At 37.4% G+C, this 17411-nt stretch overlaps 1 protein-coding gene across 1 annotated transcript; it reads right to left on the minus strand.

The window, feature by feature from the left end:
* Nucleotides 1–888: 888 nt before the first annotated feature.
* Nucleotides 889–14660, minus strand: abcg2d (ATP binding cassette subfamily G member 2 (JR blood group); the record flags this gene model as incomplete). Its single annotated transcript, XM_080030013.1, has 15 exons — nucleotides 889–1036; nucleotides 1412–1524; nucleotides 1615–1704; nucleotides 2163–2317; nucleotides 3081–3202; nucleotides 3322–3411; nucleotides 5075–5157; nucleotides 7789–8039; nucleotides 10072–10179; nucleotides 10744–10895; nucleotides 11492–11649; nucleotides 12180–12332; nucleotides 12817–12931; nucleotides 13027–13086; nucleotides 14449–14660. 15 exons carry the CDS (start codon nucleotides 14658–14660, stop codon nucleotides 889–891), a joined length of 2010 nt encoding a protein of 669 aa, XP_079886139.1.
* Between the last annotated feature and the right edge of the window lie 2751 nt (nucleotides 14661–17411).

The raw sequence follows: 17411 nt of genomic DNA on the forward strand, positions 1-17411 counted from the left end.
TATATGTTTGCTTCATTTGTGGTGCTTTTTCATGTTTGAATTATCTTATGTTATTATAGTGGTTCAATTATTGTTGAGTCTAATCAATAAAGGTCTTTTATACAGAACTAGTATTTCTTCAGAAGACATCAGCAGTATCAAGTATTATTTATTTTAATATGATTATTTCATAACAGAATTTCTGAAGATTTTCGTGAAAACACTGAAAACTGAAAAAAACAAAAACAAGGCTTTGGTCACATGAAAACTTTTATACACGTTGTCAAAAAGCTGTATCAGAATATAAATGTATGAATAGAAACAATAAAAAAACAGGAACAATAGAAAAAGTTAACACTTTAATTCTAAAGCTATACAATTATAGATGATCAAAGATAAGTCAAAATCAAGAAAAAAAATCAATTCAGTGTCATTTGGAAAATGTGCAAAAGCTGAGTTTGAAAAGTGAGTTAACGTTCAGAAAAAAAAGCATAATCTGATTTTGAAAAGATACAAAAGAAAATGTTAATATTCATAAATAACCACAGTTCACATTGAAAGAAAAAAAATGACTTGAAACTCTCTTCTCTTGGACTTTTAAAAAATAAAGTAAGAGTAAAAATAGTAAGAGTTAACATTTTAGAGAGACATGGTTAGAACTGTAGTTTACATTCAGGTTTGTGTTTCATCAGAAATGCAAAACAGAGCTTAAATTTAAGATTAACTGAGCTACAGTAGCTAAGCCAAATAAATGTAAATCTTACTCCCTCGGCTGCTGGATGTGTAAAAAGACCTACTGTTTGCTAATAAGTTCACCTATTACCTTTATAAAAATAAGTGCATGTACCATTTATAGGGACTGGTTCCTTGAATACAAAAGTTATAGGATTCAGAATCATATTCAGAGATTTAAGTGAATTTCTTGATGTAGCGAAGTTTCAGATATGCGATGATGAGGAACACGACGGTCATAACGGTCAGAGCAACATGATTCTCCCACAGTCCCCACACGCTGTACTCTATTCCCAGGTAGTCCAGGTAGTGCTCTCCTGTACACCTGCAACAAGACATTTAAATAGCAACAGTTAGATTGCTTTTTTTCTCTCTTTTGTTTAAACCTCCTGTTATCCAGTTGTACCCAGAAAATTAGGAAAAGTCATTAAATATGAAGCAAAAATAATTATCACAACCACTTATTAAGATATGTCAAACATTTTATGGGGTCAAATTAACCTAGAGGATAATAGTAGGGTTAATAAAATGTATTTAAAGTCAACTGGAATTATGCCTATGATAGTAAAAACTTATAATATGAGCCATGGTGGACTATCTTGACTAGAAATGTCCTATTCTCTTTTCTGGGAGGTGGGAGGTGGTATAAATGAGTCAGACACACACAGAGCACATACACACAGTATGTAAGTCTACTCACGTCGGGCCAACGGTGCTCACACTGCAGTTTGTCAATGGAGCCGACATGTTGGCGTTTCGGATCACAGCTTCCTCACAAAACTTCAAACCTACAAACTCATTGATCTTCAGGGCCTGAACAAAGTACATTTGGTACATTAAGTACCTTTCTCTAGAAATAACTTTTACTTCACTAGTTGCAATCTTCCTTTAATCTTGACTCACCGCGAGGCCGTAGCGAGGAATACTGAAGTACTTTAGCCACGCCAGCCAGTCCATGATGCTGGGTAGGTTCACCAGGAGGCCGGAGAAAATCTGAGAACACAAAATATAATCAAATATATAATCAAATCAAATCAAATAAATATATAATATAATCATTTTAAAATGGGATTATCTGCAAGATGAGTCATTTTACTTTTGGTGCTAAATTGATTTCTGGACAGTTTTTTTTTCAGAATCAGAAAGGTTTATTGTCATTGCAAAATGTAGTACAACAAGATTTTTTGAGCACCACCTAAAAGAAACCTATACATACATACACACTCATCAATATTTGTAATATAAAAAAGCATTAAACTGTGATTGCACTTGTGAAATAATAATAATAATAATAATAATAATAATAATAATAATAATAATAATAATAATAATAATAATAATAATAATAATAATAATAATAATAATAATTCACTTACAACAGAGTTTTTCTACACAGTGGTTTTGCTACTTTCATCTAATAAAACATCAATGTACTTGTCTACGTCTCTCACCATCATGAAGACGAAGGTGATGGTCATGAAGATGTTAGCGAGCGCCACCACGCTCTGGTCTGCGGAGATGGCCATGGTCATGGCTGTGGCCGTGTAGGCGACCAGGGTCACTGTCAGCGTGAACACAAAGAAGGCTTCTGCTGTGGATTTCAGCCCTAAACGGAGACACACACACACGCACGAACGCATGCACGCACGAACGCATGCACGCACACACACACACACACACACACACACACACACACACACACACACACACACACACACACACGGTGATAAGAGATGCATCCAACTTTTTGGTCTGGTGCTCAAAGATTCAAACCTTCCAAAATTCACATTTAAAAAAAGATTATGTTTATTTAACTTTACTTACCATTTTTATTACAATTTCTTATTTTTTGACCTATTTATTAGTCTCTCAATTCCTGCTTTAATCCTGCTTTTATTTGTGGAGGTGTTGGTATTGTTATTTTTATTCTTATTCTGTGAAGCACTTTGTGTTGCCTTGGCTGTATATGAAAGGTGCAGCATAAATAAAGTCTGACAGATAGATAGATAGATAGATAGATAGATAGATAGATAGATAGATAGATAGATAGATAGATAGATAGATAGATAGATAGATAGATAGATAGATAGATAGATAGATAGATAGATAGATAGATAGATAGATAGATAGATCGATAGATAGATAGATAGATAGATGGATGGATGGATGGATGGATGGATGGATGGATGGACGGACGGACGGACGGACGGACGGACGGACGGACGGACGGACGGACGGACGGACGGGCGGGCGGGCAGATAGATAGATAGATAGACAGACAGACAGACAGACAGACAGACAGACAGACAGACAGACAGACAGACAGACAGACAGACAGACAGACAGATAGATAGATAGATGAGTCTTACCGATCATAAAGTAGACGATGCAGCTGAATATAACGGAGGTGACGGTGCGCAGCGTGATGTCAGACAGGATCTTAGACAGGAAGTAGACAGACACTCTGTAGTAGCCGCTGATGTACTCGTGTCTGTCACAGGAAAACACAAGTTTAGAAATCACATTCTATTCCCTAGTTCTACATATTTTTAAAGCCATGGTTACTTGTCCTGACAGATTACAAAAATTTATTTATTCATCTTTACATACACAAAGAGTTTCCTCTCGGTGATGAAGAGCTCGGCTGCAGACACGGTGCTGAAACACTGGTTGGTGGTGATGAAGAAGAGGGCGCCCATTCTGAAAATCAAAACCGGATTATTTAGTCTTTGTCTACACCGTTATCTCACGTTCCTTTAATACTTACAACAGACTTTGAGGTTGAGAAAGAAAGTAATAATTATGAGAATAAAGTCGTCATTTTACAAAAAAAAAGTCTATCTCTATTTCTAGAGAAAAAATATCGAAATATCGTCTTTTCCCCTGCAACACAATGAGGAATGTGGGGCATCTTGTAAAGTTATAGTCTACTTCTTTCACAAAAAAAGAAGCAGACTTTTTTGCTTAATCTTTTCGCAAATCAGCCAAACATTATCATATATTTGGGTTGACTGTGTGTGGTCTGGCCCTGAGACAAACACTGGGTGACATGGATGCTGCCATTAAATTGCTCTCGCCATCATTTTGTAGGTTGTATGTAAAGTATGGTCCGGTCCTCCATACCTCTTAGCCCCAATAATGAACTCCTTTTATCTTGTTTGTTTAATATATCAATAATAAAAGTGTTTAAACAACACATTTGCAGGGTGTTATGTGCAGCGCTCTTTATTGGCTGTATACATTCACTTGAAAAGTGTACTTCAGTAGTACTTAAAAAAGTGAAATTCCACCTCTTTGTAAATGAAATGCCTTGAATTCAGAGGTGGCACAGAACAAAGAGATGACTTCAAACAGTGATTAGGGAGCAGATTATGGCACTAAACGTGGTGCGGTCCATAAACACATACAGAGACTTAACTATACCTAAGTACCCACATACAACCCCACTTCAAAAACACTGAACAATCCCTTTGAGTGACTCCATTGAGGGGCGAATAGCTGGTGTCTGCCATACTGCCTATGCATTAACCAGGGATATAATGCCATTAGGACGTTGTTTTCCACTGAAGCATGCATAGAGAGAAAGAGGGAGACCATTGAGGTTTGTGATGTGCTTGACTGGGCTTGTGAGTACCAGGTTGTGCCCAAAAGAATAAAATAAGAGGATTAGGCATGTAAAGTTGATCTACTTTTCAAACTTCTTTATGTAGAAGTGACAGACTTAAAGAAAAGACGTTATTACGAAACATCTTGCAATAGACCTAATTAATAAACCCACACTATGAAGCCCAATAGTATTCTAGATTAAGAGAAATAATCTCAATATTATATCCGTGTGCACATTATAACACATGTAGTGCATTGTGTCAGTCTGCCCCAGGGCAGCTGTGGCTACACTCGTAGTTTACCACCGCCGGTATGACTGTGTGTGAACGAATTGAACCTGGAACCATGTAAGCGCTTTGAGTCCTTAGGGAATAAAGCGCTATATAAATCCTATCAATTATTATTATTATCATAAACTTGCTGTTGAAGTTACAAAGATGTCAGCAGTAACAGGGGAAACTATTTAAATAAAGAACAGTTTCCTGAAGAAGTTCTGAAACTTAATTATTAATATAGCTAAATATATAATTATTATATATTAATTATATTAATATATATATTTTTGGAGGTATAAACTGTCAAGCCTTTATTAATTTAAACTGAAAGAAGACAAATTAAATATAAAAAATTGGAATCAGCCTAGAAAAAGTGTTAGTTTTGCAATGTGTCCTTGTGGTCCTTAGAATTCAATGAATAAATGTATTAGCTTGGGACTAACTTCCCCTGTGCAGTGTGTGTGTTTCATCAGTTCTCTCACCTGTTCTGGATTCCACTCTGATCATCTTTGACCCCAAAGAAAATGGCTCCCACGATGAGGCCGAGGAAGATGTGGACTCCAAGCTACAAAGACAAAAACACATTTAGGCGACAGGAGCAGTAACAATTAGAAAGTCCTGTTTGTAAAATTGGTATAATTAGGGTATTTAGTTCATTTGAGAAAACTCCATTGTCCACCAGCTCTGGACTTGTGTCTCGGCCAATGTGGTCATGCAACATTTTGTACACGTGCGAAATTCAAGGTGAGCATGAAACAAAAGTTATTTATTTAGTCCTCGTTGCATGATGACCATAATGGAGGACACAAGCTCAAACGTGTTCAAACATGTTGTTAATACTAGGCTACTTTTAAGTCTTGCTGAAGTTTTGCGTCTTGCAGCCAGGTAAGAAAGAATGTACAGAAACCTAACATTCTTTTTGTCTTTATGTCGAGAAGGTTAAACATTGAGGCTATTGGTGAGAAAAAGGCAAATGTTTGTGAGTATGAAGGAATAAACTAAGCAAGTTCTTGTGATTGTGGACTGTTGTGAATGATTTTTGAAAAAGTAATGTCATCTTTGAGGCAACTTTGTGTTGATTTTAACGCCACCTTTGGGCAAAAGTGGTAGTTTTTTGTCAATTATTTAAAAAGCGAATGAAAGAGAGGTGAGGCAGGATGCAACGAGATGAGGTAATGCATTCATATGTGAGTGACTATGTCAAATTAGCAATGGTCATATGACGATAGTGCAGCAAAGTAAGCTTTAATTTATTACCGTTCATAAACACAGGATGTTTTGGTCTGCATGCAGTAGCTAAATCGTTTTGTCTTATTGCCGGAGATAAGGACCCGAGCAGAAGCAATAATAATTACTACATAAAATATTCTTCTTTTCGCTGATGGACTCATCTCGTTTTCTGTTGCAGGTCATTTATAATCCTCAAAGGAAAAATGTTTCATATACATTTAGATTTAACAGAAAAAGCCTGTGTTTCTTGGGATCAGGGGTCAAGTGGACACGCTGCTCCTCCTCCTCCTCTCCGAGCAGCAGGGGGAAGATGACAGAAAAGAGTGAGAAAAGTGAAAGCGACACAAATTTTAATCCCAACAATTGACAGATTATGACAGGGCTAAGCGGTTCCCAGGGTGAGGGGGATAAGCCGGCCCTTTTTCACCTCATTCCCCTCAGCCCCTCATGTGAAAGCTGCCGCTGGACTGATGGGTCCTGACGCATCATGTGACGGGTCCCGGACCGATATGATATCAGTTCAGATCCCGACCGCGAGAGGCAAGAGTGGGGTCACAACAGTCACCAAAGCCGATTAGGTCGCCACGCCACCTCCGGCCCCTCTGGTGGGATTATTCTGATTTATTTGGGGCCAATTAGCTGTTAATAATTCTTAAAGTGAGGAGACTTCTGACAACATTTTGCCGCCATGGGGGTGACTAATGAGAGCATTAAGTCTGGACCCCTCCGGAGCGCTGTCTATGCATCCTGCTCACCATCATATCCATTTTAACACCGATTCTGTTTCAGCAAGTTTTACTCTATGGAGACAATCAAAGATTTGATGCTGAACATCAAGCTGGAAAAAATCAGATGCACCCTCAATGGCTCTACTAGGAGATTTTACTTAACCTAGGACCCAATAGTAAACTACTGTATGTGAATACTATGCCTGGAACTATGAACTCTCAAATTTTGTGTGTCTGTTCGGTATTCCTGAATTTATATTTGTAAGATATAATATTGTACCTTGTGATGTTATTTTATGCTAATGTCTTATCTGATAAATCAAGATAAAGTGTCAAAAAAACAAAAGAAGAACATGGCAAAACAATGTTTAAACCTTTGAGCACAATACATCAAATTTAAGAGGTTAATTAGATATTCATCCATCAGATATGTAGACTGGGATTAGAGTCGTTAACGTGGCGTGAATGAGGAATTACTTTGAGGCTCAGCTTGATTTGAGACTTGACCTCAGATAAACCAATATGGTTTTTGCCCTTTGGAGCGCTGCCAGAACATGCCTAGGCTATGTAGCTGCTGCCATGACTATACATTAGTAGAATTTCACTTGTAAATGAATGACCTATTACATGAAGGAGTAGCTTGAAGAAATAGTTAGACATTTTGGGAAATTCACTTATTTGCTTTTTGTTGAATTAGATGAAACGATCGATATCACTCTTGAATCTGAGTGTGAGGAGATATAGACTGATTTTGACAAAATTGATTTTTGAACAACAGACATTCTCCAAAACCGCTGACTCCACCTTTCAGTCTAAAACAAACTGCAAGTTGGAATTAATCGACAATACCTCAACAAGTATAATGTGACAATTATAATTTTAAGAAGCCTCCTGTGCATGTCATAAGACAATTGTATGCATTGTATCCAGTCAACTATTGTTATTTAAAGAAAAAATGTGTATATGAGTATTTTTTTTAAATCTATTTTAAATGAGTATTGGGGAGGGGGGCTCTCGTGGTGTAGCGTTTAGAGCGTCCCCCACCCCCCCATTAGGCTCAGTCCTTGCAGCAGAAACAGGTTAAAATCAGGCCTGTGGTCGCTCTGTGCATGTCATTCCCTTCTCTGGCCCATTTAATCTCAGTCTCTCTGCACTATCAATAAAGCACTGAAAAAATTCCCCAAAATAATCTTAAAAAAATTAAAATTGTATGAGTATGAGTAAGTGGGAATATTTACCTGGGCCACTGATGTCTGCGGGTTGAGCATGAGGTTCTGGAAGGTTCTCTTTAGAACCCACTGCAGCTGGTGGCAGAAGGAGCTGTTGTAGGTGATGGTTCTGGATTTAGAACACGCGACACAGTCTTTGTCCTGGAGGATTCTCTCCAGCTCGGCCCGAGTGTCGCTGCTGTAGCTGCTGCTCCTGAACTCCTGGACCAGACGCTCCTCTATGGTCTGTCTGCAGCCGCTAGCCTCCGCAAAGGCCAGGGCTGGGGCAGGGACACACGGGGGAAAAGGACAGTTTATTTTTTCTTTCCATAAACAATTTTTATTTAATTTTATTTAATATCAAACATACCAACATTTATAACCCCCACCCACCCCACACCCCAAACACTCCTTAAAATGGACAGTTCTCAATATTGGAAACAGTCTACTATACAACATTTAAATATTGTACTAAACTAAAAACTGAGGAATATTTAGCAGTTAAAAGTGTGATTTATTTTGATAACAGAAACTGATGAAGTGTGAGCCGGAAATGTTTATTTACATTTTTTTATTAGGTCCCAGGTTTTATTCATGTTTGAGTTTGGTGCATTGCCTGTGATTTGAATTGCTTTATCAAACTGATTAGCCACGTTTCCACAAAAAGTCACAGGAACTTAAGGTTCCAGGAATTCCTCTTCCAGGAACTCTTAAAGGTTCCTGTTGCTCGGTGTTGTCTTTGAAAGTTGCCATATACAGCTCCAGAAGACCACTCCAAATGTTCAGTGTCTCTCGTTATACTATTTATAGGCATATGTTTGAGTAGAATAAACATTTTGGTTTTCTAATACAAACTACTGAAAACATTTCTACCAAATTCCCAACAAAAATATTGTCATTAAAAGTATTTCCATTAAGTAATGTAGAGATGAAGATTTAAGCAAAATCCAGACTGGTCTCTTAATTTTTTCCAAAACTGTATAGGGGAGAACGGGGTAATCTGAGCCACTTTTTACATTTGCTCCCCTCTAAGCGAGCTAAAATGATTCATCACTCAAATGTACACATTTCCCATTAATTCAGGATGTTTCCTAGAAATGGGCATTAGCAGAATTTTTTCAAGACAAAGGGCAGTGGAAATATGATTGTTTTAAAAAAAGTTGTCATGTGGCTCACTTTACCCCAGCTGTGGGGTAAACTGATCCACTTTTTCCACTCTGAAACTACCATAACAACACATATTGTAACAGTAAGAATCCTGAAAGCTAGCCACACATTCCAGAACTAATGTCGGACTCGTAAAAGAATGATGGGGTTTGGTCAATTAAGCAAAGCAAATTTTCTAAACACTTGAAAGTAACTCTGAACAAAATCCAATACAACATATTATAATTCAAAAGGTTTTAATAAGAATCAAATGAAAGATAGAACCAGTTAGATTAGAACACAGTCTGGGGGTCAGAACACAGGACCCTTAGAGCCAGCTAGTGTATGGGGGTCAAAGCATAGGAAAATCAGAACCAGCAAGAACAGCCTGGGACTCAGAACACAGGAGAAGACCCAAGTGGATTATAACATCAGCCTGTCATACTCTACAACTAGGCCTACTCTACATTCCAGCCCTGAAGGTTACAGGGAAAGATGAGAAGGTGCTCTTTCCGTGTGCTTGCCCCAGGTCGTCTTCCTGGTGTATTTCCTTGGGATGATGGCTTTTCTACAATGTTTATGACATTAAAATAAAACATATGTCATGTAATATTACATTAAAATATGTTTAAGACTAAACTTAACTTGTGCCTCATGGTGGGGGAAAGTGAGACAGTGGCTCACTTTCCCCCACAGCATTTGGCTCACTTTCCCCCACCAACACAATTTGAGAAAAAACTACCTCTCTTAGCATTTCAGGCTAATCTTCAATTATCAGCATCACATGGTTTCATATGTTGGTAGTTCATCAACACGTATGATAGAAGTTTTTCTACGTGAATACATTTGCTTTGGCACAACAGTTGATTAAGTTGACAGCAAGAAAATTTACTTTTACATGCAAAATACCTATTTTGGTGAAAAAAACATGCTTACCACAGCACCATGAGGTCCTCTCTTTCAGGGCCATGGGGAAATGAGAGGGGCTTGAAAACATATATCTCACATGACCACAAATGTTTTCCGTTGCCTAGATACAGGGGGTGGCTCACATTACCCGATGCCTCAGATTCCCCCGTTCTCCCCTATATAGTTTATGCAATTGTTATTATTATGAACTTGTCAGTGGCATTGATTGATGGTTGATGGTTAATGAAATGGCGTTACCTTCAGAGCCGTTGACTTTGGTCATGGTTGTCACAGTCATGGTGGAGTCTCCGTTAATAACATCCAAGAAGAAGTCAGCGGGGTTGTTGTGGGGCTCGCAGTGAAAACCTGCGACACAGATCACGACAATCCACGTCTATTATTATAAACACACGTTTACATTGAGATGCTTTTATATTGTTGGATTTTAAAGAATTCAATTAAATTCAAAACACTTTATTTGTCACCGAAGGGCAATCAAAAGAGGCACGTAGAGTAGCATAAAATAACACACAGACATAAATCACATAGATTAACACATCGTTAGCCTCATAGCAAAATTGCCTAAATCATATTACTCTACTCTACTTTTACTCTACATCTACTCTATTCTACATCTACTCTACTCTACATCTAATTTACCCTACTTTATAACCCTTAAAATATGACTTAGGCAATTATGCTATTAGGCTAACGAAAAGTAGATGTAGAGCAGAGTAAATGTAGAATAGAGTACATGTAGAGTAAAAGTAGAGTGGAGTAAATAGGACTTAGGCAATTATGCTATGAGGCTAACGACACGTAAGAATAAAAGCTGCACAACCATCTACATTACATTTTCTGTGACATTAAAATCATCAGGAACAATAGAAACATGTATCTAATGGTTATGAAAAGTGTCCACATAGTCACCGATGTTGGCGAAGTAGTCCAGAGCGTTTGGCGCCGGTCCGTGATAAACCATTTTACCTCCGACCAGCAGCGTCAGAGTGTCAAACAGTCTGTAGATGGAGTAACGCGGCTGGTGGATGGACATGATGATGGTTCTCCCGTGACCCGCCATTCTGAAAAGACAAACATGGTAAAAATATGAAATACAGCTACGGAAAAAATCAAGAGACCAGTCTGGATCTTTCTTGAATCTTTATCTCTACATTACTTATTGAAAATGCTGAATATTACAATATTTTGTATTGTGCATTTGGTAGAAATATTGTCAGTAGTTAAAAAAATTCTACTCAAACATATGCCTATAAAGAGCAAAACAAGAGACACAGAACATATGGAGTGGTCTCTTGATTTTTTCCAGATCTGTATATAGCAGTAGAGCTGCCTTAAGTAATGCAAATGAAATTAAGATTTAAACTGTGGCTTTATACAACATCTATATTTTTAGTTTTGAAAGATGCAAATGCTTTATTAGTTAGACATTGCAACATTTGCATATGTATTTAAACATTTCTGAAAAAATTGTAATACAAAAATCAATTGTTTTAATGTAAGTAATCAACTGTAAACATGTCATGTTGATATCTCTAATATCAAAATGTTACCCCATTCACATTACATTTAAAGGAAACCTGAGCTTTTCATAAAGGTGTAGTTTCGGAGCACAAAAAAAGTCATTTCTGAAAATAATTTGTGAGAACCTTCTTTCTACCTTTTGAGCAGCAGCAGGACAGAGTTAGCGGTGCTGGCGTCCAGTCCGGTAGTCGGTTCATCCAGAAACAGAACAGAAGGATCAATAATCAGCTCCATGCCGATGTTAGTCCTCTTCCTCTCTCCTCCAGAGATTCCCCGGCTCATCTGTGTGCCCACCTGAGGAACACACACACCAATACATCTGAACTGACGTCTTGAAGCTGAAGTAAGTTAAGTGGGGCATGTGTGTGTACAACTGTTTTTGTGAGAGCCAATTTGCTCTTTTTTCACTCCTAAAGTTTTAGACCTTAGGAGTGAGGACGTTTTTGGAAAGAGGACATTGTGGCTGGTTCTCACTTCGGGACAGGCCTTTAAAGGGCTGTTTGAGGGTTGACACTGGGTTTAGGTTCAGGTATAAATTAGGTTTAGGTAAGGGTTGATGTAATGGTTGGGGTTATTTTTGGTGGTAATGTTAAGGGGCAAGGGATTGGGTCAATAAGTGTCCTCACAAGTATAGCCGTACAAACGTGTATGATTGTGTGTGTGTGTGTGTGTGTGTGTGTGTGTGTGTGTGTGTTTGTGTCTGTAATGACGTGCCATCTTACATCTTATCTTGCCTCTTACTGACCTCACCGCACGTCACTGTGTGTGTGTGTGTGTGTGTGTGTGTGTATGTGTGTGTGTGTGTTTGTGTGTACAGTATCTACCTTGGAGTCAGCCACCTTGGTGAGCCCCAGTTCTTTAATGAGGTGATTGACGCGCGCCTCCTTCTCCCTCTGAGGCACAGAGCTGGGCAGACGCAGCGCCGCAGAGAAACGCAGGTTCTCCCTGACGGTCAGGGTGCCCATCACCACATCCTCCTACGTGATACAGAAGGGATAGAATATATAGATGGAATAGAGAAGGGAGGGAGTGAGAACATGAGGTCAAAGGTCAGAGAGAGGAAGAATCATTTGTTTTGGAGTTTCAACCTGTTCTGCTTAGTGTTCATTTTGTTAACGGAAACTATGGCGGAAAAAGTTTGTCAACTAAAAATAGATTTTTGATAATAAAATCAAGGACACAATGTATGTTTTGTTTTTGATGACGAGGCGGGACTAAAATGTCAGTGGTCAGCTATCGGACATCCAAAATGCAGGATGTTTTCCATCGATTAAGCATCTAGCCCGTACGTTAAAATCATAAGGCTTGTTTAAATCTCTTGTGTGTCTTCCGGGAAAATGCTTCAAATAAGCAACAGTTTGCCTCTATCAACTGTAGATGTAATAACATTTGAGTGTTGTGTTTACAGCTTGTTGCCTTGATTCATTCACGTTTTTGGTAATGACAATAATTCAAATTCACCTGCACCACGTAGCCGGAGAGGCACTTGAAGTTTGGAGGCTGTGGCGCTCCGTCGATGAGAACTTCCCCCGAGAGACCGGAGGGATCCTTCCTGGCAGCCAGAATGTCCAAGAATCTACAGAGACAAATGCATCAAAATAAGCAGAAGTTAAATGCAGGTAATTCTTTTGAATTATTTTTTTCTTCCTTGGAAATCAGTTTGATACTCACGAAGATTTTCCACTTCCAGTTGGTCCTAGAATAGCGTTAAGGCCAGGTCTCATGATCCCGCTGTGAGACGATAACACACAACAGACTTAACATGGATAAATACATCTAAGGGCAAAGATTGGGGCATTTTCAAATGGTCTGATTAGTTTCTTAAGTGCATAATCTAAGATTTATTTTCAATTGGCTGTAGTAGTGTTGAAACAAAGACACACTTTTTCTTAATTAATTTCCCTCCCTTATCCCAAATAAAATAATGATCATAAAAGGGATTTTGCAGTTTCAAAAGCATTCATGAGCTTGAAAGCCCCACGCACAAAAGAAAAACCATTCTGGTGATGTAAAAAAGAAATCCCAGAAAGCAAATCCTTCGACTTCAGAGAGAAGCGAAACACAAAAGCAGCAGAAAGAGTCAGTGATATAAAACCAGTGTGCATCACGTGACGCTGTTTAATTCGCTTCCCTGGCAGGCGGCTCCATGGTGCATCAGAGAGATTATAATCAAGAAACCATGCTTAATATCATATAATTAACACCGAAGCGGGAAAAGGCCCAAAAAACTTGTGTGAAATTATTCATTCTTCCATGGGAAATGTCAGCTGTGTTTAATACCATCAGGTGGAACCCAATGTAAGAGTCCATTCACTATTGTTCTGATTTTGGATGCGGTTACAATGGATTAGCATGAAGCACGGTTGCTCTTTTCAAAATAATTACTGAAAAAAGATTTTTGTATCGAGCCATGAACAACGAGTTTTGACGTTGTGTTTCTGAATGTCGACAAAGCAAAACTTTAAAAAAATTATCGCATTAAATTAATTGTGTGTTTTGTTTTAGTTTAGAATAAATAAGCAAAAGTCTGAAAAAATATATTTCAATAATGATTTAACAGATCTGCTCCTAATTATATTCCAACTTTCAAAAGCACTCTGAATTTTATTGTATTTTATATTTTTATTGTAATTTGTGTATTCTTGTTTTCATGCATTTTACAGCTAATTTAATTTTTATGTTTTTTTCTTTTGCCTTACTGTGTGACATGTGCTTTATAAATAAATCTGCCTTCTTGCAATTTCTTTTCTCAAAGTAAATGAGTATAAAAATCGACTACTGACCAGTATCCCAAAGCTCATAAAACCTTTTTCTCTATTTAAAATGTGATTTTCTAGGGCGTACCGGTGCCTACAATAAATGTAAAAGTCCATGTCTCACACAGGTTTGACTCTGGCCCGAGCTGTTTGCTGTCCGCTCTCTGCTTAATACTATACAATATAGCTGAACACACCCAAAAAATATCTTTAAAAAAAATAAAAACATATTTTAGTTTGTGAGAAATGAGAAATAAGAGTAAATAAAAATACACACACAACTAACAAAGACATAATAGACGAATACAAAGGAAGTAATTCATTGTCTCCAACTGACTTGAGGTCTTGCAGTATCTCCCTCTGGCTGGTTTTCCTCTTGCAGAACAACCCGCTCTTCAGCGTCACTCTGTACTGGATGTTGTGGAAGCTGACGGTGGAGCCACACGGCTGCACGCTCTGCTCCATCACCGTGACAACCTTTGGCCCGGACGTCCCGTTGCTGTCCAGATCTTCTATCATGGCAATGTTGATGTGACCGGCTCGCTCCATCATCTTCTAATAGCAAACACACTGACAAAATATAGAAATATCAATATTTTAATTTTGATGATATATTTTTACATACAGATGTAAAGCAAACCAAAATATGAGGGTGAAATCCATCTCAGAGTTCACAGCACGAAAATTAAGATCACATCAGCTCATTAAATCATTCAATTAAACAAAATTTACCTGGGAAAAACTGCTTCAGCTATTGTGTACCTAGAGCCTGGAATACTCTCCAAGAAACCGTTCAGTTACTAAATACAAATATTTTTCTAGGACACATTCAAAAATCTGTTTCATGAGCTTGACGTAGAGTTTTTTTAAATTAGCTTTTAACACATTGTTTTTTATCAGGAATTCTCTTTTGATTGATATGTTGCTATTGACTTTGGGGTGTAATGGCTGATTTTTTTAATTGTTTTTATTGTTTTATTTTAATTATCTTTTATTGTTTGACTATCTTGTATTGTTCTATGATTTGAATGAGCACAAGGGCGCCGACGAAAATGAGACCTCCGTCTCAAAGGATTTCCTTGTATAAACAAAGGTTAACAATAAAATATTATTACACTTTTATCATAGAAAGTGTTGAGAGTAGCAAATGTCACAAACTGTATGTTGGGCCGCGGTGGATTACGGCAATATTACTACTATTTATCATAATACTCATTTACTGTTATCAAAAAAGTATAACTGTACTGAAATCAGAAAAAGGTGAGTCATTTTAAGTGAAGTGTTGTGAAGTGATATTCAGATGGAATAGCCTGCAGTTTACCTTGTTTAAATAACATAGTAGTCAATTGTTGTCATTGACATAAAATCACAAAAAAACATCTTTAAATGTCTTATCATCAGAGGAGAAGTCATATTTTTGCTCTAATTTCATTAATTAACTACAAAACTGAGCAGCAAAAAGAAAGCTGCCAGTAACATAACATACATATACCAACACAATCAATCAAATTAGAAAACAGACCAAATTGTACAAACTACATTTTTTTAATCAGAATTAAAACACAGTACATATGTGTCCTCTGTATAGTTAAACAATTAGAGCAGATTCTCTCTTTGAGAATGAGATTTTTGGTTTAAATAGACTTCCCAGATCTCATAGCTTCATAAATGGAAAAATGCATAATAAATAACTACAACATAAAAACATACTGGGTTCTTCTTGCTTTTCTTCTTCCCATTGTTATATACATTTTAGCATCATAAGTGACAAATGATAAATCAGTTATAATTCAATTATATTATGAAATACTCAGACGCAACAATTTCTCAGGACAATGCTGTAACCTTGTTATTTTACTATTAGTACCGATACATATTTATGTAATTTACCAAATTTTGACATCAACAACTTTAAACTTTGGTGCACATAGCGGTAACGCTTTAAAATGTAGTGACTCATTGCCAATACGTTAGACTTTTAGATTAAATTTCATGGCATATGTGGTTTTACAAAACTTTTTTTTTTAGTCTGCTGTTGAAATAAAATAACCACTAATTTCTTTAAAACATAACTAAGAAAGTAAAATGTACAGCATGCCATGAACCCATCAACCTTGTCCTACGGTGGCTGCTTTCTTTGATTCAAGCAGTTTTAAGAAACTGTTGCACTAAAAATTGCTTTAGAAACTTTCAAGTAAATGTGCATAGAAATTAGCAAATAGTAAAAGTGTATATGTAATCCTGCCGGTAAATCATTTTTCTTCCTAAACCAGACAAAATTTTAATCTGACCCACACACAGGACACATGATTTCCGGACTATAAACCTTGGCACTGACTCTCACACAACTTCTATAGTATTTTAATATACCGTGTTGTGGATATAAAGCACTAAAATTGTCTTGTAACATTTTAGAAAACCAAACTATTTCATCTGGCTCCATCCATTAGTCAAACCAAATCATTCCTACTGAACAAAAATTCCCAAAATGTAATCATGCGTTGCTAAAAAGCCTCCTTGATGTTGTTTAGAAGTACAAGTGTAAAGTTTAGTTTTAGGGAACTTACCTTGCAGTGAGACTGTGAGAAGTTATGCTACAGCCTTCAGGAGCGCTGCCTCTGTGCAGACTGCGCAGACGGACTAACATCAGCTCATGACAGCATGGGGCAGGTGCCTCGATCGCCATCCAGCCTGACACACACACACACACACACACACACACACACACACACACACACACACGCGCGCGCGCACACACATTCAGTCGGGATCCCACCAGGCTGTGCAGAGGTTTAACCCTTTATTTACCAACCAGAAAAAGATATGAATGAATTATTGCAATTGAGATGTGTAGATAGAAAGATTTTTTTTTTGTTTCATTAAGTTGCCAATTAATTGTAACTGTAGGCAACAAATGTAATGTAGTAGGCCGTAATGTAGTAGGCCTATTGAAATAGAGGGCACTGGGCAGACCGTTTAAAAGAGAACGATACACTAGAAACAAGCACCATAGTATGCAACAAAAAAAAAGTTTAGGTGTGATGTAGTTAGCCTAGGTAGGCTACAGTAGTAGAAGCTTGTTTTGTATTTCATATTGTCGAACTTTTTGAGTTACTTCACAAATAAACGTTCCCTTGTATCTAAAACAGTCTTTCCTTTAAGTTAAAAACTATAAAGGATGTTAGAAAACTTACCCTTTCTTTAGGGTGCCTACATGTTGTCTAGCAACATTAGCAGTAAGTAGCCTACAAGTGTTACTTGTCAGCTCTGTTTTACCTTTAAAAAAGTTCAATAAAAAAC

The sequence above is a fragment of the Ammodytes marinus genome (assembly GCF_949987685.1).
Source record: "Ammodytes marinus genome assembly, chromosome: 6".
NCBI classification, from domain to species: domain Eukaryota; kingdom Metazoa; phylum Chordata; class Actinopteri; order Uranoscopiformes; family Ammodytidae; genus Ammodytes; species Ammodytes marinus.